Below are 25962 nucleotides of genomic sequence, written 5' to 3'. Positions count from 1 at the left end.
CAAGTTACTAATATTTTATTTAAAATTCTTAAAATATTTTAGAAATCCAGGAAAAAGCCATAGCACATTTAAAAGGCACAGGTTTAGAATGGAAAATTCTCAAAGTATTTCAAAATACTTCAACTGGAATTTCAAGGCATTTGCAGTACAAGCCAAAGAACTGTACACAGTTATACAACCATTATATTTTCCTAACCCAATAAACATAAAAAACCCCTCCTTAAATCTCAAAGTAATGAAAATACAAATTAAATTTGCCAGTTAAAAGGTATCTAGATATACATTACACATGTACAGCAATAAATGAACATATTCAAAAGGTGTTTTTATACTTAAATTTTATATCTTAAATAGGGCACCATCGAGCTAATTTGCTGTGGCAATCAGTTATACATACTCTTTAAAGAACCTCACAAAATGTTTCCCTTTACTGGAAGTTTTGTATTTCTCTTGTATGAGTTGGTTTCTGTGCTTTCAATGAAACTGAAATCAACATGATGGCAAGTGGTGTTATGTCAAAACATCTTTGACAGAATTCTGGGAATAGTGCAAGATAGTTCACTGCTTTCCAGGTGTGGAGGGTGAAATTGGGAAAGGGGGTGGAGTTTGAGGAGGGAAACAAATACAATTGTGGAAGCCCACAATAACCCAATATCCTGAACAATGGAGTTGACACAGTAACAGACAGTAACAACTTTTGATATCTAGTGTCCAAGGGACACGGCTTGCTTTTCTTTTCTGTCGATATAGTAATTTTAAGGTACATTAAATATGGAGTCTAAAAATAAGATTAACTATTTCCTGGAAAGCATAAATAGGATAAAAGCTTTATCACCATGGAATTTGGTATAAAGACTCATTAGGTGCTTCTGGTGTCTGAGAAGGATCCATTGCAATAGGCTTAAGTCTCTCAACAGGGATGGGAGCAGGCCCATAACCCCATAGACAACTACTGATGACCCTCTCTTGGAGATAGGACACAATGCACAGGTAAGCTACCAATAGCCATTACTATCTTCCACAGGTTTTATTACGGATTAAGCAAGATTTTTTTCAGGAACATTTAATCCTGCTTAAAACTGCCCCTCTCCACTTTTGAGACCAAGCCTAATTTAAAAAAAAAAAAGAGAGTTGAGTCTGACAAAAAAAACCCCATCAAATAGGATATTTTTTTTAGAGTGTGAAAAAGATTCCAAACCATTTTTACAGCAATAAAGTCTCTCACTCCAGCCAACGTACAACCGTTGCTGGGCTCTGAAGGACTTACGCTCATCTCTCTTCTATTTATATGGTTTCTATGGTCGTTTATAAAAACTGCTTCCAAATATCTACGAAAAAGTTATATGCTCAGTCTTCATAGGTTCACTTAAAGAAACTCAAGTAAGAGTTGTAATCCCAAAGTCTTTTTAAACAAAAATGAAGAGTTTTAGACCAACATCATGCTCAAAACTTATGCCAACACCACTACACACACACACACACACACACCATTTTAAGTCAGTAATTCCAGTTCTGTATATCCACTACAATGTGAATAAACTCACTTGAACCCAATTCCAGGCTAGTCTAGTGGTAGCACTCTATTGCCACACAAAAGAGACTGCAAGTCTGACAAGAATTGGGTGTGCTTTTGAGGGTAGTGGGCCTTACATCTCCCAGAGACCGCCTATAGCAGATTAGAAAGTAGAGCTAACTAGTTCCCAAACATTATCCGTCCCTTTTCATGACACAGTTGATCACAAATGTTTTTCATCCCTTTCTATTTGAAAAAGGCATTTTTAGTCTCTTATTTCAGAAAGAAATAAGCTGATACTCAAATCTATATAAGGATCACCCATTTGTTGTTGAGAGTGGTGGAAGCCCCATTGCTGGACAACACACCAGGAACACATACTGCAGGGAACAGTCCCGACATAGCAAGGACTGAATGCTACTTTCTACTTATATCAAGATCTCAAAGTGCTCTACAAAGGTGCGCAAGTATCTCCATTTTTGCATGGTTTAGTGGCAAGATCATAGGACTGCAAGTCAGGAGACTTGAGTTCTAGTCACTCTTCTGGCATTGACTCCCTGTGACAGAAAATCACTTGGCCTCTCTGTACTTCAGTCTCTTCATCTGTAAAATGAACTTAGTTGTTATTCCCTCTTTGTAAAGCATTCTGAGATCATGGGATGTATCTAGGTTCTTATATTGGTGCCTATAACTTTAATATGCGAGTACCAAATGCACTTTATTATTACAGAGATAAGAAACCATGGCAGAGAGATGACTTAATAGACCTCTTCCAACACAAATTTATCTAATTCTATAAAGGGCATTGGAGAGTTAATTGACTCTGCTCTGTCCAAGAGCCGAGTGCTGCAGAGGCAGCACAAATATTGTTTTTTTGACAACGGGGAGTCTCTTCACATTCTTTCATGCTGGGGAAAGCATGGCCAACCCCCACACTGGGAAAATAAAATTTAATAAAACAACAAAGGGTTCTTGGTAGAAGTCATTCTAGGTATCATTGCAACAAGCTTATTTTTACATTTATATTTAAAATCAAGACTTATAGCCACTTTTGATGCAAAAAGCAAGTAAAAAAAAATCTAGTAAAAACCATGCACAGAGAAATTAACAAAACAGGATGGAGCCAAAGATTGATGATATTCAGCAAAATGTAGTGTTAGTGTCAGATTTCCTTCACAAACAGGTTCAAACGTTCAGGAGCTGACACATTTAACAAAGGGACACCATTACAACCATATTATGTATGATCATCAGAAAGTAGCAGCCTTAGAAAAAGCCTCTGATTTCACTTACAATACTTTAACTCCCTAACTACTACTTCTACTACTCTGTCCTCAAAATAGGCCGAGAGTAGAAGACAACCCGTTCCTAGAGGGTTTAGTCTCAGTGCTGCCTCAATGATTTAAAGGGCTGTAGGTTTGACACAATACATTTTGGGAAAGTGATGTTAATAGTCTCAAATCATGGAAGACATGGCAAGTGTCATGAAAAGTCAGACAAACTACTTTTACATAACAAGGCCTCTAAGATACCAGAGGTTTGGGGTTTTTTGGGGTTAAATATCTACTTTGGCGCACCTCATGCTCTCTTGGAAGTTTACTACAATTTATCCTGCTTACATAGCCCACCCTTGCAGGTGTAAGAATCTCATTTTCCCCTTCCACAGAAAAAAAACTCCCCAACCGGCAAAAAAACCCCACCCTTCAACCATCTGAAGAATGCCTTTTCACCACTGACTTGCATATGTGACTCAACCCGTCTGGTCTTTTGCATCCTTGCACTGCTTGTGCCTAACCCATTGCTCACTAATAGCTTCCCTTTTCATCCCATGGGCTGCTGTCTTAAGTCTAGAAGTTTATACAACTGCTTGCTTACTTATTTATCCATTCATCAACTGAGTTGCACGCAGGTGCAAGGACAAACAATAAATCAACTTTCATGACCATTCATCTTCAATTTTACATGGACAAACTGTACATGTTATTAACAGTATGTGTGATGTGCACGGGGACAGTGCCAAAGTTTTATTATTTAATTTTTAAGTTAAAACTTTCCCTGGCAAAGCTTAAGCTAATTACTTTTTGTGCTGCCCTCGTGAACTCAAAGGATTAATTGGTCCCTGCCCCCTTTTTTTAAAATATATCCCTTTAACTGTTTATAGGCAGTTAGTTTCCTCTCAGTTTTCTTTCCTCTAGGCTGAAAATATTGGCCTCTTAACCTTTCCTCTTAATTTTCAAATTTCTTCTTTCTTTAATGGGTTTAAACAATATTTTTAAAGAATGCATCACTTACAGCTTTAAACTTCCACAAATATGGTGTGCAAAAGTCACTCTATGATGCACCACTTGACTATCAAACACACACAAGCTAGCTGTTTCTGTTTTACTGACTGCCTTTAAAAAAAGAGCAGCAACTTTCAGACACACAAAACAAAACAGAATCTAGAAGCATGGAGTAAGACACACAAGATAAAATCAAAGTAAAGAACAACTCATTTAGGGACAGAAACCTTGGTGAGATTGCAAAATTTAGTTTCCCTTTTACATTCACAGTTTAACCGATAAAACAAGGAAAGAATTTCATTGTACTAATTCATTCTTAGTATCAGAGGCAAGAAGCTGGATATCACATACATAGGTAGGTGTGAATTAATGCAACAGAATTCTAATTCTGACCTGCTGTATTTACATAAAATTTAAATATTTTTAAAACATAAATCAGAATTTAAGCCTGATGAGTTCCCCTGTATTACAGTCATTCTTCTCAGAAGTCTCAGTGCTTTCAGTTACTGATGTCTATTTTATGTTTAAATTAAAAAAAAAAATCTATTTGGAGGCAATTTCTTTTTTTTAGAATGTCCCTCTGACAATTATTAGTCAGGAGAAGTTAGATGGAGAATTGTACAAACCCTGATGCTCCACGTGCTATTGTTAAAAAACTTAAGGAGTCTATAAAAGCTTATGATAGAGTCAGACATGTACAAAGCTGGTTAGATGCAAAAGAGAGAGAAGACAAAGTTACCCTCAATGCAGTGAAATAAGTAGGGAAATTAAAGTATTTCACTTTGATTAATTTAACTCATAGAAATTAAAGGACTTTTTTAAAGTTTAGCTTTGGTTATTCAGTGGCTGATTTTCTGGCGTGTTCTGTGTGTTGCCAGTGTTCTCCACTTTCTTTTTCTTCACTTTACGATTCTCCATAAAAAAGTGAATACCATCAGCTAGAAATCCTATACTTGCCAAAAAGCCAAACACCTGTGAATGTGAAAGAAACAGTTATTTAAGATGTATACATAAACATTAATATTATTCCAACTTTGATTGAGAACCTGAAGCAAAAGAACGAGCAATTTTCTTTCTGAAACCCCTCCTCACCCCAGCTTTACTGTAGTATTTCTATATACAGTCAGTCTCCGGTCTTTTGAAGTCAATGGTTCAGTTCTTAACAGAAAGAAATCAGAAATCATAAATGTGACATATTTTGTACTTATATAGTTTTTATTTCTTGGATCAGGTGTGCATGGTACAGGACCTTACTGTTTGACTACAAGGAATTCAAAGTAAAAATTTTTTACATACTAGCTTAGACGCAGAGATTAAGGCTTTTTTTTTTTTTTTTTTTAAAAACATGTTGGGTGAGGTAGTAGCACAGTAGAGATATAGTCAAGGCCAACTAAAAATGAGTCAAACTGGTGCCTGAGCATTAACGGGATTCTGTGAAGTTTGAGAAAGTTAAGTTTTATACAGTTGATTTGAGCCAACACAATAGAATATAAACAATTAGATCTAAGAGTGAAAGAATTCTTCCATCTCCCTGTGCTGGGGGGAGGGAGAAGCCATGAAAGTGTGAGTTAATGTTTGTGATACAAATGAATATTACAGAAGATAAACGTATTCTTCCTGTAAATTCTAAGATCATTGTGATTATAGGATAAGAGTTATTTACTTTTCTAATGAATCTTTATTCAAGAAGAATGTTCTTTCATTTTGATGCTTTATCATTTAGCACAGCAATAATATAAAGACTCTTTATAAAGTGTGCTGGAGAAGCGAGACTTCTCCACATGAATTCCAGAACTGTCGAACATTCAGTGTTCCTTGTGAGCTACATGCCCTGCTGCTCATCTAACTATTTCTGGTACTGTATTGCTTCCTAGAAGCTCTGAATATTCTGCACACTTGAACTCTGCAAGTACCCTCCTTGCTATAACTGACTCCCCAGCTGTATGTCTGTTACCACTACCCACTCATCCTTTACAAGAATGTTCTAGAGTCTCTAGGACAGTGGTCCCCAAACTGTGGTGTGCGGCGTGGAGGAACATTCGGGGGGGGGGGGAGGGAAGGAGCATCACCCAGCCCCACTCTGCCCTCAGACCAGCTCTGATTTCAGCCGCAGCTCCGCTCCAACCCCTGCTCTGCCTCCAGCCCAGCCTCATTCCCTCTCCACCTCTAGCCTCAACTTGTAAGATCCCAAAATCCTGGGCTCCAGCCCGAGTCCAGACATCTAAATAGCAATGAAACAGCACCGCAGCCCAAGCCCTGCGAGCCCGAGTCAGCTGGCATGGGCCAGTCACAGGTGTGTCTTTGTTGTGGAGAAAGCAAGAACAAAACTGGTGAGTCTGAGAGAAAAGGTGTAGAACCTTGAGGGCCACGGTCAGAAGGAAGGGTTAAATGAGGTTAATGACCCACGGAGGGGTCAGAAAACATAGCGCCAAGGTTGCAAAGCTAACTGAGGGGACTAAGAGCTTTTCCCAGCATCCACAATATTATGGAGCTCCTAGGGGGCATTGAGCTTCCAGCAAACCTTATGTGCCCATCATGTGGATCTCCCACAATCTGTTGTAGCAGAGGTTTACGTACCAGATGTTAGGAGCCCTAAGGTAGCCACCTCTCCTGCATCCTTATCTCAACAAATGCATTGCCTTCTGTTTTCTGCCCACAACCTGGCCAGAGCTTCCCTTCCTCTAAACCATGAGCTGAAGATTTAACACAGTATGGAGTCTGGGGTGTTTTCACATACTTACAATTGCAACAGTTTCAACAGATGACTTGTCACTGGTTGTAGCAAACACAATGGAAGCTATAAAAAAGAGAACTCCCACTACTGTAGTGACCCAGAAATCCTGCAAGCATAAAAAAAGAGAAAATTACAAACTAGTGGAGGCACTAGTTGGTAAAGGAACCAGAAAGAGAGGTAGAATGAGTTTCAGATGGGTATGTGTATTCATGTGTGGTGGAGACTACTCATTTATATTTTAATTGAAAAGGACATAGTCCTTTTAAAAAAAACTCATTAAACACACATTACCTATGCCACTAGCACAAGAGATTATAAAAATTCCCAGTTTTAATAATCTAATTTACTTTCACTACAGGTCCTCAGTGTTGCTATGTTTGGGTTGCAGAAGAATGTTTGTTTTTTTGGGAAAAAAAAGTTTCCACTGAAATTTAAAAAAACAAACAAAACAAACAAACGCATGGAAATATTTCTCCTGGTCTTACATTTTGTGAGTTCTGACTCGTTCTTCCCTTTAGCAGGTGGTCACCCACTCCGGCCTTAAAAAAGCCAGGGGAGAGGGCTGTGGCAGGGAAGGAAAAGTGGGGCTGATTGGGAGAAGCAGCCTCAGCTGGGGGGTGTTAGGATATAGATATTCAGGCCTGTCTGTAAAGGCCTATATTCTAAGAATTTAGGTGTATTCTTATCACTTGGCTAGTTCTAGAGGTATAAAAGAAAGAATCAAAAAGTTACTGTCTGCCAGCGTAAGGTCCTTCTCTTACTGTGACAGTCGGAGGCCCTGTGCTTAGGCTAAGGCCTTTGGCTAAGCCGCAGAAGCAGCCATGAGCTGGGAAGCGACCGGTCACATCCTCACATTCCAAACTAGACACATTGAAATAAGGTGCTATTGGGCTGTTAGGAATACAGTCCTGTCCTGATAATGCCTATCACCTCCAGAGAAAGGGAAGTGCCTAGAAGATGTAAAAGGAAACTTAGTTTGACAGCATCCTGTCTGGCAAGAACTCACTTATCAATACCTGGGATATGAAATCCTCACTTCTGTGTTTGTTCTGTCACTGTAGTCCCCATTTCCCTATTGTTTGTCTGCATAATCTCTGTCTGGTTCTGTGATTGTTCCTGTCTGCTATAATTAATTTTGCTGGGTGTAAACTAATTAAGGTGGTGGGATATAATTGGTTACATAATCATGTTACAATATGTTAGGATTGGTTAGTTAAATTTCAGGAAAATGATTGGTTACGGTATAACTAAGCAGAACTCAAGTTTTATTATATAGTCTGCAGCCAATCAGGAAGTGGATGTGTGGGGAAATTGGAATCATGCTTGGCTAAGGGCAGGAATGGGAACAGGGACACAGGTGTAAGGCTCTGTGGTGTCAGAGCTGGGAAGGGGGACACTAAGGAAGGAAACTGGAACCGTGCTTGCTGGAAATTCACCCCAATAAACATCAAATTGTTTGCACATTTGGACTTCGGATATTGTTGCTCTTTGTTCATGTGAGAAGGACCACGGAAGTAAGTGGGTGAAGGAATAAGCCCCCTTACAGGGGGCCACGCCCAGCTTAATCGGGGCCCAGCTGGCCCTTATAAGAGGGCAACGGGCCAAGAGCACATAGAGTCTCCTCTAGTTGTGGAGGGAGATGGGCCTGGCTGCCGGGGAGCATACCTGGGTACTTGAGGTGAAGCAGGGCTAGGGAAGGCCAGAGGAGCTGGGAGGCTCCAGACTGGAAAAGCCCCAGGCTGCAGGCCTGGCAGATGGCCCTAAGACAGGGTACTGGGATTGCAACAGGGCAGCCCAAAGGTAGGCAGAGGCAGCAGGTCCAAACCCCCCTTGCCCATGACTGGCTTATACAGACTGCAGTTGGCCCCAGTGAAAGGGGGCTAGATGGTGACTGGCAGTAACCCATAGGCTGAGGGTGAGGGGTTCCCCAGGGAAGGGAGACCCAGATCTGTGGGATACTGCCTGGAGGGGCAACACTCTAGGTAAAAGGGCACTGGGGTTTGGGAGGGACACGGGGGCCAGCAACAGCGAGACACCAGCAGAGGGTGGTCTGGAGCTGATAAAAAGAGCTAATTCCCAGATGGCCAGCAGGAGGCGCCTCTGAGTGAGTCTGTGCCCCGTTACATTCCCCTTCACTCATTTTTACTTAATGCAATACCAGGGAACAAACCTGCACTTCTTGTTTTAAATATCAGAGATGGGAAAACACAGGAAAGCGCTTTTAGGAACAGAATTTGATTCTATCTATAGCCTTTCATACCAAAGGAATCCCAACTTGCTTTACAAAAATGATCTTGAAACAGACATGGCAATCCCTTGCAGAGTCAGAAATGCAAACATGGGAATTACAGGATGAAATCACATGGCCTGTGTTATGCAGGAAGTCAGATTAGTTGTTCATAATGGCTCCTTGCAGACTTAAAAATGTATTAAACCTAGCTGTAACAAAAGAGATGCGCACACATGCTCAAGAGAACATCTGTTAAATAAAACATGCTTATTGATCCTTAACTAAACCTATTATCACACATAAGAATCTTCACCTTAGAGACTAACAAATTTATTAGAGCATAAGCTTTCGTGAGCTACAGCTCACTTCATCGGATGCTCTAATAAAAGAATCTTCACCGTATGTCTGGATAGATAACATTGGAAAATACTGAAATCCACTGTGCCTTCCCTCACCCACAGTAATATGCAGGAAGGAGATTCACTGGCATAGGCATTGGCATTTGTCAAGTGATTTTTCAAGTAGTTTTAACCCCTTTCTTCACGCTCTTTTATGCTACTCAGCTAGTTAAGGGGCACACAGAGGAGAAACACCTGCTTTGATCTGAACCTTGGGTCATTTATCCCAGGTTTAGAACCAACAGTCAGCTGTCCTGGAAAGCAAGCTGTCATCTTTACAGTTCCACAGCCCAGAGCTGAAACTCTGTATCTCACCGTAGCCAATGTGAAAATGTGTAAACAGTTGCTAATATAAAGAAGGTATCTCAGTTAACATTGTGTAGTCTTGTTAACAAATAATATATATTGTCTGGACAGAACAGTTATGTAATTTAAATTGCTTTAACAAAAAAACCCTTAAAATTTAGAAGTGAAAATAACTAAAAATAAAGCAGTTCCTTACCAATTTGCTTAATTTACCCTTCTCAACTTTTTCATATGCAGGGGTGCAATAGACAATCAGTATCAGGATACCCAGAAAGGTGGCACTGCAACTTATAAACTCGAAGAAGTAAAGCCCACCACACAGGATACAACTCTCCACAATTTCTTCAAGGATGAAGGCCAAAAGGGAAAGCAGCTGTGGAAAAAAAAGATTATTCAAATTATCTAATCCATTTGCCAATGTCTGCATCAGGCAGTCAGCAGATATTAAAGCAATGAAAATAATTATCTCTGATAAAATAAAAGTTTAAATGTCAAAGCCAAAAGAATTTTGTATTTGTGGTTTGTGACCTGACAAACCATTACACAAGTACAAAAATGCCACAAATTAAACACTTGATATGTAGAGAAAAATGCAAGCTTGCTGTTAAAATTAACTAATACAGTAGATCCAGCTGAACAGAACACACACTACACCAGACACACACTTGTTGACTATACAATATACATTACCAGTTCATGGTTTCAGGCATGAGAGTGAAGGGAGCAGACTAGGAAGACAGGTTTTTGGTTGTCAGATGCTCACTCAGGACAAGCAAAATTGTATTTCTTTTTGCCTATTGGGAATGCTGCAAGGCCTGAATGTAGTCTCAGGTGCATTGGCTGGTATGTATAGCCCAGAGCTGAAAATGAAAACTGGTGCCCCAGCTTCCTTATAATAACTGGCAGAAGCAGCTCATCCAACTCAGCTGCTACTTGAAATTCTACTTTTGATGCTGATGAACCATTTGTGCCCCTGCCATATTTCAGAGAAAGTACACCTAGCTAATTATCCACACACGCCTCACTCCAGTGCTGAATGGGGAAAACGGCTCTTTTCCAAAGCAAACAGCAAGTTTTTTTGCTGAGATTAAGGTCAGATACACCAATTGGTCAATCTACCCAGAAGTTCTACACTCACCTCAGGCCATCTTATTTTCGAGGGAAGGACACAAGTTATTTTTTTAAAAAGAGAACTCATTTGAGCTACTGAAAAAAACAAAAAAAAATGTTATGATAACTAAGCTGTCCACAGGACAAGTCACCTTAAAGAAATGTTTCTCTAGCTTGAAGAAAGGAGAACATAGTTGTATTGCTATCCTCTCAAGTGTGTTTACATAACATTTTGTTTGCAGTTCTCTCATTTTGGCCACTTCCCTATGGCTAGGTTTCCCCATACTACATTACTGACCTAGGGGACAAACTCCAGCAGTAAAGATTCAGTGGAGTAGGTTATTCCAGGAAGAGAGAACCTGACTGGGTCATAAAATTAAGGGTAATACCAACCATTCACTTTTTTTTTTTTTCTTCTCTTCACACACACACAAATACTACTTGTATCATGCAAGCCTTCCTGGGTAGAGGGCTTAACTTCAGGACTCTATTAGTGTTGATCTTAACCTTCAGGTATCACTCTTAACAAGACTTTGCTCATCTCCACACCCATCCCCCTCACAGCCTGTATCTACACTGGCAAATGCATGATTTGCAATTCATTATTGTTGCAGCAGCTGCAAAGGTTGCAGTGTAGACAGGCCTTCGGCACTTTTACCAGCACATCATCTAACCAACGTGCCAGTCTACTCTGAACAGGTTTAGGCAACATGGAGGTGAAAATAAGAGACCTGTCTCAACTACATCTGGTGGTGCTACCAAAGGCAGAATGCAACAGTAGGAAATTTTGACCCTGTAATTGAATTGCAGAAGAACGTTTGGGGTTTTTTTGTTTGTTTGTTTTTGGGGGGGAGGGAGGGTTTCCACTGAAATTTCAAACCAAAAACAAAACACATGGAAATATTTCTCCTAGTCTTACATTTTGTATAGACCAGGCCACAGAGAGCTAATGCCATCATTTTTGCAGTACTACCTATCTTTTCCAACTTTATAGTCAGAATCCATGATCTGACTATACACAGACAGTATGCTCATCTCTAGACAAAATATTAGTTTTAATACCTTTAAATTTACAAAGCAAAATTAACCTATAAAAGTTTATGCAACTGTAAGCAGAGTTAGAATGAGCTCTACCCCGATATCTGGTGGTGAGCTGTGGAAAAGGATTTCAGGGGCTGATCTTGTTTTCATGGGCACTCTTGTTTGCATGGGCACACCCACCCTGCCTAGCATGATGAATTGCTTGCCCAAATAGTCACTTTGGCTGCTGTGGGATCCCCCGTCTCTCTGTTATTGGGGCAGAAGTGTTATCCTGGTTATGTGACTCAAGGACAGTAGAACTGTATTGGCATTTTATGACGGAGGGACTCGCCCTCAACTAAGTAGCACTCGCTAGGCAAGGGACAAGGGGTTCCAAAACCCAGGGAATTGAGAGAGGCTGGGGACAGGTATGTGTACCTGGTAGTATGGGTTCCTTCTGAGGGCCCTAAACACTACTTTGACCCCCTCCTCTCTCCATGGTGTAATAACGAAGCTAATTTTGGCTCCATTAGGAGTCTTGTTATGTGCTGCAGAACTGAAATCACTGACACCTAGGTTTAAGTATTAGACCTACTTTGGGCTAGTGGTGCACCAGCACTGAGGCTCCCGCTACTACCAGCTAAAAATCACTGAGAGCTGAAATTGGTGAAGTTGCTGAGAGCTGTGTTAAGTGGGAGGGGCCTGAAGATAAGTCGGTGAGCGGACAGCAGGACGGCTAGCGCAGAGAGCAGAGCGGATAGCTGGGCGGCTGGCGGAGAGGAGCAGACAGCCAACGGAAAGGCACGGAGTGGAGTGGATAGCAGTGCAGCTGATGATGGACAGGCGCGGCTGGTGGTGAAGACTGCAGCAGAACCCCATGGAGAGACGTGGCACTTGGCCATTGACCCGAGCAGCGGAGCATGTAAGATGCCCCCCATACCTCCCTCCACTTCCACCCAGGCTGGGAGGTAAACTCTGCAGATGAATTTCTGAACTCTGGGGGGCTGCACTGACCAAGGACTGTGTGTGTGGGGGGGGACACTATTGGGTTGCTGGAATTAAGAACCTGAGGGGAAAACGACACTGCCAAACTTACTTGGGGGTGGGTCTTTTGCTCATGGTTGGTGTTATGAATCTTGTTTGTGGTGTTTCCCCAACATAATGCTGCATTGTTTCCCTCCTTTATTAAACAGCTTTTGCTACACTCAGACTCTGTGCTTATGAGAGGGGAAGTATTGCCGCTTAGAGGTGCCCAGGGGGGTGGTATGTAATTGTCCCAGGTCATTGGGTGGAGGCTCGAGCCAGTTTTGCATTGTGTTATTGAAACAGAACCCCTAGATACTGAATCCGGCCCTTGTTGCTGCCAACTCTGACGGGCAGAAGGGTTGCACAACATTGCTATAGTTTTACAACTCTATGTCCTGCCACTTTAGATAGATTTGTTACATATCTTAGAAATCCTTACTAATTACACTGTTACTATGCCTGTATAATAGAACTAGATGGGTCAATTTCACTTGTAAGCCCAAGTATCAGTCCTACTAGACTCAGAATACCTTGGGAAAACCATTACTCTCCAAAGCCTTCTCTACACTTAAGTTTTGACACTACCTATGCTGTCATAGTTAAACAGACAAACCTCACCCCCAGTGTACCAGCAGTTAAACCCATATGAAAGTGCTTAGACTGATATAGTTTAGACTATGTCTACACTAGGATTACTTTACCAATATAATATACTATAATATTATACATTATAATAGTATAATTCCTATACTGGCAAAGCATATCTAGTGTGAATGCAGCTACATCAACAAAGTTATGCTTGTACTATACCAGTACAACTATCCCCCATCCGTACAATCTATATCAGGAAAATCTCATTTTTTTTCCAGTACAGGTGGTGTCTACACTACAGACTTCTGCAGGTAGAGCTATGTCACTCAGGGATTACACCTTTTCACACACCTGACTGAAAAGCTATGCCAGCACAAGTCTATAGTACAGACATGGCCTTATTCCAGTTCAGCAAAGCAAAATAAGTTATACCGGTATAACTACATCCACACCAATGCTTTTACTGGCATAACTATACTGGTAAAATATCACACACCAGCACAGTTACACCAGTAAAACTTTTTAAGTATAGACCAAGTCTAAGAATCAGGGTTGCCATCTTCCCTGTTTATCCAAAGATTTTGATAATATCCCCATCTCCCTCTTTACATCTTTAAATAACCACTCTAACTAGGTTTCACTGTCTGATTTTTATATTATAGCACAACAACATGTATTTGGACTCACTAAAAGGCAGAAAAATATTTTAATTAAAAACACTTATTTTGGACAATTAGTTGCCAGTGTTCATTTAATGAGTTGGAATTCAAAACAGCTACTTTTGACTGATTATTTTCTAGTTAATAGCTTGCACCACGCTGCTGCACACGCTACATAGTGGGTCCTAGTCAAGGAAAATAATGTACAGCCTGAGTTTTTCTTTAATCTGAATATTATTAGCAGGTCAGCACATGTGAACTGTAAATTTCCCAATCTAAATCGTGCCCAGAGGGCAACATTTCAGACTAATATTCTATATTGAATACTCAACAGTATTAAATAGGATGCATCTTAGAGTGAAAAGAACTACAGCTAAGAAACAAAAATAATAAGGCCATTTCTCAGCGTACTTCCTTTTTCTCCTGTAGTTGCTATTAGGCAGATTACTTAGAAGTCAACTTATGCATAAAATAATAATTACTATAGATTTCTCCAAAATATTTCAAATCCATTTTTTGAGGATGTATGGGGGATGTCCTTTTTTGCACTTGCTTTTTAAATTTAAAAAGCAAAGACAGCCATTACAGGTATTTTCCATTTCCTCATTACAATGTTTATCACAAGCACACTGAAAATGTGAGTCATGTTTTCATTTTCATTCACAATTTCTGCTCTTTATCAGCAGTGAAGAGTTTCAGTATGAATCACTTTCGCCGCCCAGTGAAAAAGTAGAGCAGAAAAGAAGCAATATAACTGCTAGAAACCCACTTTGAACAGAGCTCAGAAACCCAAATAATCATGATGCTGGAGCAATAGTAGGTGCTCCTCTGCTTGATCCAAACCAAATGGCTCATAAATATTTACTAACAGCCATCCTTTTGTCCCTGAAAGTCATTCAGCTGCTTGCATGTTAATGAACGTGCCACAGTTAAATTTAAAATCAGTGATGAAGAGGAAAGGTATCACCACTTAAAATGACTTCCTTCAGGTAAAGAGTTTTTTCCTACATGCAGGAATTTGACAGCATATGTCAACCATGCTTTTCCTATTATGTAAATTGGCAGCTGTGGTTTTTTTTTTGTAACTACTCCTTCAATTTCTTATTAAAAGCTTTAGAGGGAATTTATTTAAAAGGAAATGTACTGTCCTTTTCCCCCTCAACTGAATTCTTTATCTGGAATTATGAAGACTTAATTGCTCTATTCTTAATTGGTATTTTCTTCAGCATTTCTGTTAACTGTACTCATCTGTTAACTGCTTACTATGCTCTTTTGAGTGCTCTCCTTAAACTGTTGCAAGGGGAAAAACAAAAACACAGGAGTTGACTAGCAAGATGAGGAAGGAAAAACTGATTTTAAATAGTTTTTTTAATTGTATATCTAACTTCACTTTATAAATTCACAGTATTCTATTAAAGCTATTTAATACATCAAATAATTATTTCTCATATTAACAAAGGGCCATCATCTGTCCTACATTATTATTTATAGTGCGGTAGAGCCTAAAAATCCCAGTCAGAGTCCAGGGCACTAGATGCTGTACAAACACATGGATTTTCCTCAATAGGGAACAGGAGATTTCACGTTTCAGAGTTTCCTCAGAATCATTGTCATGGGTCCCCTGCCTTTAAAACCTGCAGAGGTCCTGACAGCCACACAGCTCTTTAGAGGCTAACTGGGGCCGAAGTACCTGTGGAGGACAAATGCCTCTGCATTATACTTCCCTAATTATCCACTCTCCATGAGAGCACAGTTCCTTAGAAAAAAGTGCTACCATGAGGTCCCTCCCAGAAAAGCACAGAAAATCATCCTCAGGACTTTCAACCAGCGGTAATTTTTGTTTGAATTAGCACTCTGAAAATTCTTAGACCCATGGGTAAACCACCTGTGGAGAATGGCTGCTCCCCTCGCTTCTCTTCCTTTCCAGAATTGCAGAGCCTTTACTGTGCAGTTTCTATACCAGAGGTTCTCAAACACGGTGGGTTGGAGGGGCTTGAGAAGCTGCTGACAGCAGCATTGCCTTCAGAGCTGGGTGCCCACCCAGCAGCCACCATGCTCCGGCCACCCAGCTCTGAAGGCAATGCTGCCACCAGCAGCAGCGCATGATATGGTATTGCCTATATACTTAAATGGCTGTTTGAATCAATGCCTTACTGTTTTAGATACTTTCTGAGAGCTGCATGTTGATTTAAAAATAAATAAATCAGTATATATACTTGTGTGGCAGGAGGAAGGGTATAAACTACTACAGATGTAAAAAAGGGGGGCATGATCAAATAAATTTGAGAACCTCTGTTCTACACTGTCTGAAGACCACTAGGGAGAATGTACCCAAGTTCTGTCTCTCCTCTACAATGTCAGTTTACCCTCTGCTATGCAGTGCACAGGGTAGCAATGTGGCCAAAAAAGTATTAGAGCTCACTTTTAATACATTATCTCCATGTTGTGCATCCACACCACTCCACCCGATATTAATACCCTCCTTTATCACTTGAATGACTGTCACTTATTGATACTAACATTATATACACTCTTTTAGTAGTTATGTATAATTCTGTCAAGCCTTAATGTTAGATTGGTGTGCACATACAAAATAAAGTTGTGAAAACAAAGGAAAGTTAAAGAAAGTGAAATACTTGCCTATGAAATTTTAACTGTTTAACCACTGTTGTTTAGAGCCTCAATTGTGCATTTCCCCAGTGAAATCTTCTGGTTTAAAATTACACACAAGGGTTGCTATTCAAAGGATTCTGCTGATTTCACAAGTCTTTAAAAGCAGGGTTTGTGCAGTAAATGAATAGTTCAGAAGCAAGAGCAGATCTTTAAGCTTAAAATTATAACTTTCCTTTTCAGTCTAGTGTTATGCACTGAGGTTTCTGCATTCAATACTTTTTCTTTTTAAATCCACCATTTAAATGACAAATATTATTGCTTTAGATATTAATTCAGAACCCTAGGTTTTGGCACAATGTGCCTTCTCCGATCCAACTTTCTACCGAAAATGAACCGGTTTTGGATTGAAACTAAATTCCTTTTGTATTAACCAAAATTAAAAGAACTCCATGCAAAAAAGTTCTTAATATCCCTTTGGCAGGTACATTTTTATGTGATACACAAAAGTGGTTTCAAAAAGAGGCTTCACCAGTCAGCAATATGTTATTATTTATCTCTAACAACTATGAGTCATAAGTAGAGAGTTCCCTCCATTCAGAATATCATGCCATGATCTTAAAAAGTGGAAAGTAGTTCTCTGCAGTTGACTTTACAGTATTTTAGAGAATATTGTACCATACATATAATGGAATCACAGATGATTTACTGTATGTAACATCCTATTTAAAAAGCATCCTAGAAAAGTTGTAGTTAGTTTGCAATTTTAAGATTGCAGTACTCAGTTTTAATCACTGTTTTGAGTATTATCTGTATGACACTAGTCTCTAGCACCCCAATGTGCCATTTACTGTAAAAAATATAGTGAGAGACAGTTGCTACCCCAAAGAGCTGAACAGACAACAGACAAGAGTGGGAGGGGAATAAGAGACAGAGAGGTAATATGACCTGCCCAATGCCACACAGTAGGCCAATGGTAAAACCAAGATTAGAACTCACTTCTGCCAACTCCCATTGCGCTATCCATTAGATCACATTACTACACAACAGATTGCAGAGATTATCCTAACATATTTACCTGGATTTCCAAAACAAGTAAAAACTATTTCACAAATAATTTTTAAGTAAACTGAAGCATTTATACGCTTTCATTCGACAAGGGCATGTCATTCATAGAAAGCTACCTGAATTTCACCCACAGTAATGTACAAGATTTTTGAATTTGTGTCTGGACCAAGAACCAGGGTAGATAAAAATCAATGATTTTTTAAAAAAATTAAAAAGTAGGATTTTTTTTTTAATTTAAAATCTGATTTTTTTTATAAAATGCTTTTTGAGGAAAAAACCTATCTAAAGATAGTTTTAATTAAGATACATTATAGCTCAAAGATATCTCATCATGGAATAGGGATTATAAATTCTAATTCTATAGTATGAGACAATATATTCATGTAATGTTTAAGAAAAGTTTTGTAAATGAGTTCCAATAGTTCATGGATTAGGGACCCAATTTTATGGTGTTCCAGGGGCTTCTGTATAGATTATTTAGGTTTATTTTTCTATCTACCCAGTGGGACACAGTGCTCAGTGTAGAACAGGGGTGGTCAAACTTTTTGGCCTGAGGGCTGCATCAGGTTTCCAAAATTGTATGGAGGGCCGGCATAGGGGAGGTTGAGCCTCCGCAAACAACCAGGCAGGGGCTGGCCCCTGCCCCCATCTGACCCCTCCTGCTTCTTGCCCCCTGACAGCCCCCCCAAGACTCCTGCCCCATCCAACCCCTCCTCTCATTCCTGACTGCCCTCCTGAGACCCCTGTCCCATCCAACCACCCCTTCTCCCTGACCACCCCTGGAACCCCTGCCCCCGACGGCCCCTCGCCGCCGCATACAACCCCCCTGCTCCCTGCCCCATTCAACCCCGCTGTTCCCCACCCTCTGACCGCCCCGCCCCCTATCCACACCCTCACCCCCTGACCACCCTCCCTGAACTCTCCTGCCCTCTATCCAACCTCTCCTCCCCCCCCCCGCTCTTACTGCGCTGCGTAGAGCATCGGTGGTTGGTGGTGCGAAAGCTGCATGGCCCCGAGCACCAGGACAGGCAGCCGTGGCTCTGCAAACTCGCCGCCTAGAGCATTGTGCCGGCGGCACAGTGAGCTGAGGCTGCGGGGGAGGGGCCGGAGGCTAGCCTCCTGGGCCGGGCAGGAGAGTCCTGCAAGTTGGATGTGGCCCGTGGACTGTAGTTTGCCCACCTCTGGTCTAGAAGATACCATCAGAAATGATTAGTTTTGCAGTTCTGAAACTGTGGATTTGAGTCTCCAGAGATAACATACTTGTTAACAGCAAAAATGTTTTTAAATAAAGAAATAAATAATATATAGAGGTGAGAAACAACAGACCTCAACCCTATTGTCCCTCTGCAAATTTGTGTACACAGAGCCAATCCTTACCTCTCTCTAAAAGTGCAACATGTGAGTTCAATAAATAGAAGATTGTTGGGGGCGGAATAGATCTGCACAAGAAGAAGTCTGGAGATAAATGTGAGAAGAGAGGGATAGGCAGTAGAAACAAAAGTGAAACTGAGCAGCATATTCCAGAAGTCTTGAGGTCTTTCTGGATGTAGCCTTCATTGATTTGAGATCTACCATACCATTCTCTCACTAGAAGGGAAAACCTATAATGGCAGCAGACCGTAAAAGAGACCCAGTTGGGGTCTCATCTATCTCTGAGTTGTGAAGAATACATATTAAGGTTATAACAACTAACAAGAACGCACTTTTATGTAGAAATCCATGATTAAATAGAGTCCGACTAGTGATTTAAATTAATTTGATTTAAATCAAATCCATCCTGCCAAGAACTCAAAGATTTGTACATTTTGGGAGAGAAAGAAGCAAGGTAGAGCACCGCGCAGATATAAAATTTGTATCCACATTCAATCCACAAACATGGTCCGCAACTGTCTGCATCCACACATTTGCAAGGCTCTAAAGATAAAAGAAGAAGTATCTCTCTGAGCTAAAGAGAAATCTGGCTTTGGTTACCTACCCTTCTGGTGTCCCTACAATGATGAGATAAGGCCATAAACTGCCAAAGCTTTAAGAACTATCGAGTTTGTGCTCACATGGGCCCAGCATTCTCTTGTCTTGTTTTTGCTTATGAATGATTCTAGCAATTTTCCTCTCCCCCCAACCAGAAAGGCTGTTGCCAGAGGGAGCCTGTAGTTGTCTATGAAGGCACATGAGTAGTCTATATAAATTACCAGGACTGTTTATATGAGCAAAGTGTTTGCATGGCAGTAATACCCACAATGGCTCATTTTATCTAACAGTAAATGTTTTATCATTAAAAAAATAAAACAAATCAAAGAACAAATTTACCCTCAAAAATATTTATATAAAGCACTTTTAAATATAAATTTAAACCATAACTTTCTGAAGTTTTGTGTGTTACCTTACCATTACCTGGCATATTCTTTTTCTTTTTTAAATGACCGTCACATGTTTTCAAATGTTATGGTCCTCTTTTTGGTAGTGTCTGATTAATGACCAAGGGCAGAAATCAACTGATGCTCTTGTGAGTATGACATTTCAGACCTAAAACCCACTCAGCTTTCAGGAAAACCGATACTGACAATTTATTGTTGAGTCCCCTTCCCATTTAGGTTTCACTATCTTTCCTAAAGCCAAACCATGCTGTGCTATTTTTATTTTTGTATATATTAACCAGAAATTTGAGAGAGATCATTTATGACCTCCCACATTTATGAATAAGGAGCAAAAGATTACACAAAATACACACAAAAAGCTAGCAGAATAGGATTCCTTCCTTTTGAAAACTTAGGATTCTTCTGCCTTAGAGTGATCCACTATGTAACACTCCAACCCCACTACAGTAGCTCACCACAATATAATGAGGCTCAACCAAGATTTTCTACCACCCATATTAATGGAATGAAGCCTCTGGTACAGAACGTTAAGGCCTTCACATAAGTTCAGACCAGTTTAATTTTAAGTTCAAATGCTAAGACCACAAATAGCAATGCCACAGTGGACTGCATGCTCTGGATCCTGCTTATTATTTGAACCTACAAAGCCAATTGAAATCACTTGCTAAATGTAGCACAGACTTCTAAACAGTCAGTGTCTGTGATTGTGCTGTCCAAATAGATGTGCCATACTGATTCTGTGAAGATGCCTCCACAGTAATAAGTTTGAGTCTGCAGAAGCGATATTACAATCGCACTGCCAGTTCACCAATATACTGGCCTTTAAAAGTTGAAAATGTTCTATTTAATATTACCAGGAGTTATACATTTGCCATTTGATTTAGACTACTGTTTTAACTTTTTAAATTCAGTTAAGACTTTTTAAATCAAGCTAAATTCTCTGACTGAAGTAAATGTGGCTCTGTGTCTACATTTAAAAGAACTATCTGTACTAACTTCTATTTTGGTTAGGAGTCTAAGATATTATTTTTAAGATTTGTTTTTATTAGAGTAAGGTTCTGTCTTAATATGTTATTGGTCATTTTTATATGCCACCTGATATTTTGTGCAATGACAGATGTAGCCTACAAAATGGAAATCAAAAGAGGCAGTAAAAGACTGCAGACAGAAAACTCACTAATGAAAAAGAAAAAACATTAAATTTAGACAGTAACAACTACATTAACAACTTCATACTTATAGCAACGGTATTCATTGCCAAATAAAACACACGAAACACAACGAAGGGACAGCTGGAAACATTCTTTTTTGTTGTACTCAATTTTGTCCTCTTTTTATGTAGACAGCTTAGTTTATAACAGAGAATTATAAAGTTAACAAAATAGCCAGGATTTCTATGGCTCTAACATGAAGCAGATTTATATCAACATCCAAATAAATAAAAGGCACCATAAAAATAAAGTTTTCTTTTTAGTGGACTTGAAACAAGTGATTTTTTGAAAATCTACTAATCTAGTTGAGCATTCACGTCCAAGTACAAAGGGAGAATGGTGTCAAAACAGAAACAACAAAGAGCAGGGGAGTGGTGTGAAAAGAAGGAAGACTGTAAATAGGGAGGGGGAAAGTGACATTGTGCAAGACAACAGGTTAAGAAACATTAATTAAGGTTTCAGAAAAAAGAAAAGGAGTACTTGTGGCACCTTAGAGACTAAGGTTTCAGAGTAGCAGCCCTGTTAGTCTGTATCCGCAAAAAGAACAGGAGGACTTGTGGCACCTTAGAGACTAACAGATTTATTTGAGCATAAGCTTTCGTGAGCTACAGCTCACACCATCGGTTGTATTTAGGTTGTATGCAGTGGTGGTGTAGCCTCTTGCTCTCAGGATATGAGAGAGAGAAGGTGGGTGCGGGGATATATTTTAGGGGACCAATTTCCGCTGGGGAGAGACCAGCTTTCGAACTTGCACAGCTCCTCTTTTCGCTTCAGAGACCTGAAGAGCTGCCCTCTCACCAGCAGAAGCTGGCCAAAGAAAAGAGATTAATGAACCAAGACGGGTGAGGTAATTAAGGTTGGTGAACCCCTTATTTGCTTTGTGGCCCTGCACGGTATAGTCAAGTCAAAAAAAGCGTCAACCCTACTGCACAGAGCAGACCACCCTCTACTCCAAAGCCAGCCATGCCAGAGCACAGGGCAGGGTCCCAGGTAAATGCAGGGACAACAGCAAGGGGACAGAGGACCCAGAGAAATGCAGGGCTAAGAAGGACCAGTCCAGCCCCCTGCGCTGGGGCAGCGCCAAGCTTCTCTACAGGCCCCCGACATCTCCCCAGAGCACGCGGCGCTGCCGCCTGGTTTCTCTAGAGAAAGAGGCAACCCCCGCGCCGGGCAGCCGGGGCGTACGAGTCACAGCGCGGCGCTCTGCCGCCCTGCCCGGCGTGAGCGATAAACAGGGCCACGGCCGGGGCCACACCTCGCACCCCCCACGGGCAGCGGGGTGGGCAGGCGCGGGCGCTCAGCTCCGGGCCAGAAGCACAGCGAGAGGCGGGAGCGTTTCCTCGCCGCCCGGAGCCCCAGTGCACACGGCGGCTCCCGGCCCCGCGTAGGCCCGCGAGGCCGGGGCTCACTCACCACTTGCGCCGCTTTGAGCAGCAGGCGCTGCCGGGTGAGCCGGCGGATGGTGCAGGCGCTGGCGCTGGCGCTGGCGCTGGGCTCGCTCTGCGGCTCGGTGGTCCGGTTGTACACGGCGCTGTGGTCCATAGCAGGCGGGGCGGGCTCCGGGAGCCCGAGCTGCGGCCAAACGGAAACCCAAAGGCCGGGCTGTGGCGCCCACGGACCACCAGGGCGCAGGGACGTCCCTCCGCCGCCGGGGGGAAAAGGCGAATCCGGCAGCGCCCGGGTCCCGCCGCCTCCCTGAAATCCCCTCCCCGCGCTTCGGGGAAACCACAGGCCCCGGCCCCGGCCCCGGCCCCGCCCAGCGCCGAAGTCTCCGTCATGCCCCCTGTGCCCGCCTGCGGCACCTGCCCGCCCTGACCTGGGCTGAGAGGCATTTTCCCCAGTGGGCTGTAGCTCGCGAAAGCTTATGCTCCCAGAAACGTGTTAGTCTCTAAGGTGCCACGAGTCCTCCTCCTTCTCTTTCTTTCTGCCACTACAGACTAACAGGGCTGCTACTCTGAAACCGAGCTCTAGCTAGTGAGTCAGCGGTAACTTTCCTTGTGGCTTGTACAGGAGCGCAGCTGCAGTCCAGGGCTGCCTTCGGCTTGGCACTAGGCCCACGCCAAGCTGGAGGAGCTTCCCTAACCCCCCCAGGAATACCCAGGGTAATTCCAGTTCCTTCCCTAGGCAGAGTCCGGCCCCATATCCCCCTGTGACGACCCCCTCTTCCCCTCACTCTCCTACAGCTCTACTCCTTCCCTCATTGTCCCCCTCCACTTTCAGGGAGGAACTACAGGGCTCGGTCCTTGGTCCTCCTGATCCGCCCCACCCCTACCTTACCTGTGGGTAATCTCATCCACAAACACAAATTCAACTACCATCTCTGGGTGGGTGAATGAGATCTCTACTCCAACCGGGCTCCGGTCCAAACAAATCTCAACCAGGCTGTTTGATACCTTCCTCCTGACATCTATCCCTCAGCTCAAGCTCTACAAAGCTAAAACAGCCACTCCCCAACCCAAGTTCTCCCTGCTGTCTCCTTCCCTTGATCACTGTGGGCAACGCTAGAATCTTGGCTGTCACTTAAGTCAATAACCTAGGGATCATCTTGGCCTCAGACCTCCTTCTAGGTTTTCACAACTAGGCTATAGCAAAATTCTGTAGCTTCTTTCTCTAGAACATCTCTGGAATATAGTCTTTCCTATCCACCCACGCCAGAAACTCTCATCCAGGTTCTCATCATCTCAGTCCTCCCATCTTTTTCCTCTGGCTTTGACAAATGCAGTCTTATCCCATTCACAGCCATTTGCATGCTGCTGCAAAAATCATTTTCCTAGCCCATCACTTTGACCAGGTTTCCCCTCTTTGCACCCCTCCACTGGCTCCCTCATGGATTGTATCAAATATGTAAGCTACATTTTCACTTTCAAGGCCCACCTCTTATTCAGTAAACAAAAGTCAACTCCCACCTTCACTTAGCCCATCATAGCAGCTTGTCCACTTATTAAATTTTCAGACAAGCACCTTCATGGTTTTTCCTATGCTGCCGCTCACATTTGGGAGGTACACCCTGCAAACGTTTGCCAAGCCCCTTCATGTTAGCCTTCAAATTTCACCTAAAACCTCTCCTTTGCTGCGATGCCTACAAAAAACTTGACAATGGTTAGGCTGCTGGTGTGCTGTGACCACTGCCCATTGGACTGATCAATGTTGTCTCAATGTTTCCTTGTACTTCTCTGTCTATATACAGCTGTTGTCTCTTGCCTTATACTTAGATTGTAAGTTATTTGGGGTAGGGACCATCTTTTTGTTCTGAGTTTGTACAGCACATAGCCAAGTGGGGACCTGACCCATGACTGGGACGCCTAGGCACTACAATACAAGTAAGTATTAGGTGCTACCCAAACAGAAAAGAAGGAATGACCCTTGCTCCAAGGAGCAAAACACATTAAAGCCATAAAAACAGAGGGGAGGACAAATGAGGAAACACATTGTGAGAGAAAGTCAATCTCTTGTCTTATAGTTGGATGTGTAGTAGTAGGATTGTATGTTTGTATTTTATATAATTTAGAAGGAAGGATAAAGAAAAAGTAAGATAAGTAGCATGTATTAAATGCATTAATGTATGATTTGACCATATCCTACCAGCCACCCTTTTTGAATAGCAGAAAGGAATGGTCTAATGTGCCATTAATAGAGATGCATCAGCCAGAATCCCTGTCGGGGCAGATTTCAAGGCAGTAACAGACCTTTTAGGGTCACCACTTTGCTGTAGGTTTAGCATTTAAAATAAGTAAAAAAAGAATGCAATGATTGTTTTTCTTCTGCATTGCAACTTGATGTTCCTGTTCAAATATTTTGTGTAAATCAATTCTGTTTTGTGTATGAATGAGAAATGTGTACGTTAAAAGATAAGTGTGAAGGCCATCACCAAATCATATGTTCTAGGGAGGAACCAAAAACAGATGCAAGGGCATTGATGGCAGTGGCACCAATTTAGCACCGTAGTGAAGACAAACCCTTAGAAGGAGGGGCCGATTGAGTAGAAGTAGGGGTGGCTGATCCCCTTTTTTCCTGTTTGCCTCCTCTCCTGAATAATTCATGGAGTTTAGAGAAGAAGTGATGATGGTACTGGAATGGCCTGGAACTTTGAGCAGTTTGGGTTCTACTGAACTGTCTTTTCGTTGCAGGCATGTAAATCCCCAGTGACCGCAATGTTGCCCTGGAATCCTTGAATGTGAGTAGAGAGGAGTCCGTATACTCACTGAAGAGCTTGGATCCTTCAAGCACCTCTCTTAGAAGACCGGAGAACTTGAGCCAGGACACACTCATGATCACAGCTGTGGCCATGTACCTGGAGGCTGTGTTGATGGCATCTAGGGCAGCTTAGAGGGAGCTTTTTGAGATTAACTGCACATACAAGATGGGCTAAAATTGCTCTCTTTGGACTTGTGGGAGGTGGTAAATAAAATGTGTAAATTTTGAGTTTGTGGTAAACTTGTATTTTGCCATCAAGGCCTTATAGTTGGCAATACAAAATTGAACAACAACTGACAAGTAGCTTGTTCTGCCCAGCAAGTCCAGCCACTTGGATTCCTTGTTCATTGGAGGTGTAGAGCGAGCCTGATGGCTTCTTTTGTCGGCTATCTTCACCACTAGAGAATTAGGGCTGGGGTGGGAAAAGAAGTCTTACATTCTTTTTGGTGGGATGTAGTACTTCTTGCCTGACCTTTTAGAGGTGAGTAGAAGTGGAGCTGGTGTTTGCCACAGGGTATGTGCAGGAGCTAGCAATGCCTCATTAACAGAGCAATCTTCTCTTGTGGATCAATATTCAAAATATCCACCAAGGAGAGTTGTGACTCTTGGATTTCTTCTAGTGGAGAGAACTTACC

General features: G+C 41.8%; 1 protein-coding gene and 1 long non-coding RNA gene across 2 annotated transcripts; one reads left to right on the top strand and one right to left on the bottom strand.

The window, feature by feature from the left end:
• On the bottom strand, nucleotides 1-22969 carry CMTM6 (CKLF like MARVEL transmembrane domain containing 6). Its single transcript, XM_038392358.2, has 4 exons — nucleotides 22547-22969; nucleotides 9660-9836; nucleotides 6537-6635; nucleotides 1-4767 (listed from the first exon to the last, which is right to left on the bottom strand). Exons 1-4 carry the CDS (start codon nucleotides 22673-22675, stop codon nucleotides 4621-4623), a joined length of 552 nt encoding a protein of 183 aa, XP_038248286.1. The 5' UTR covers nucleotides 22676-22969; the 3' UTR covers nucleotides 1-4620.
• On the top strand, nucleotides 22854-25555 carry LOC122458939. Its single transcript, XR_006279302.1, has 2 exons — nucleotides 22854-23235; nucleotides 25261-25555. It is a non-coding gene; the product is annotated as an uncharacterized LOC122458939 (long non-coding RNA).
• Nucleotides 25556-25962: the final 407 nt, after the last annotated feature.

The sequence above is a fragment of the Dermochelys coriacea genome, chromosome 2 (genome assembly GCF_009764565.3).
Source record: "Dermochelys coriacea isolate rDerCor1 chromosome 2, rDerCor1.pri.v4, whole genome shotgun sequence".
Taxonomy (NCBI): domain Eukaryota; kingdom Metazoa; phylum Chordata; order Testudines; family Dermochelyidae; genus Dermochelys; species Dermochelys coriacea.
Note: the sequence above shows the minus strand (reverse complement) of the source record. Positions and strands in the feature narration are given on the sequence as shown.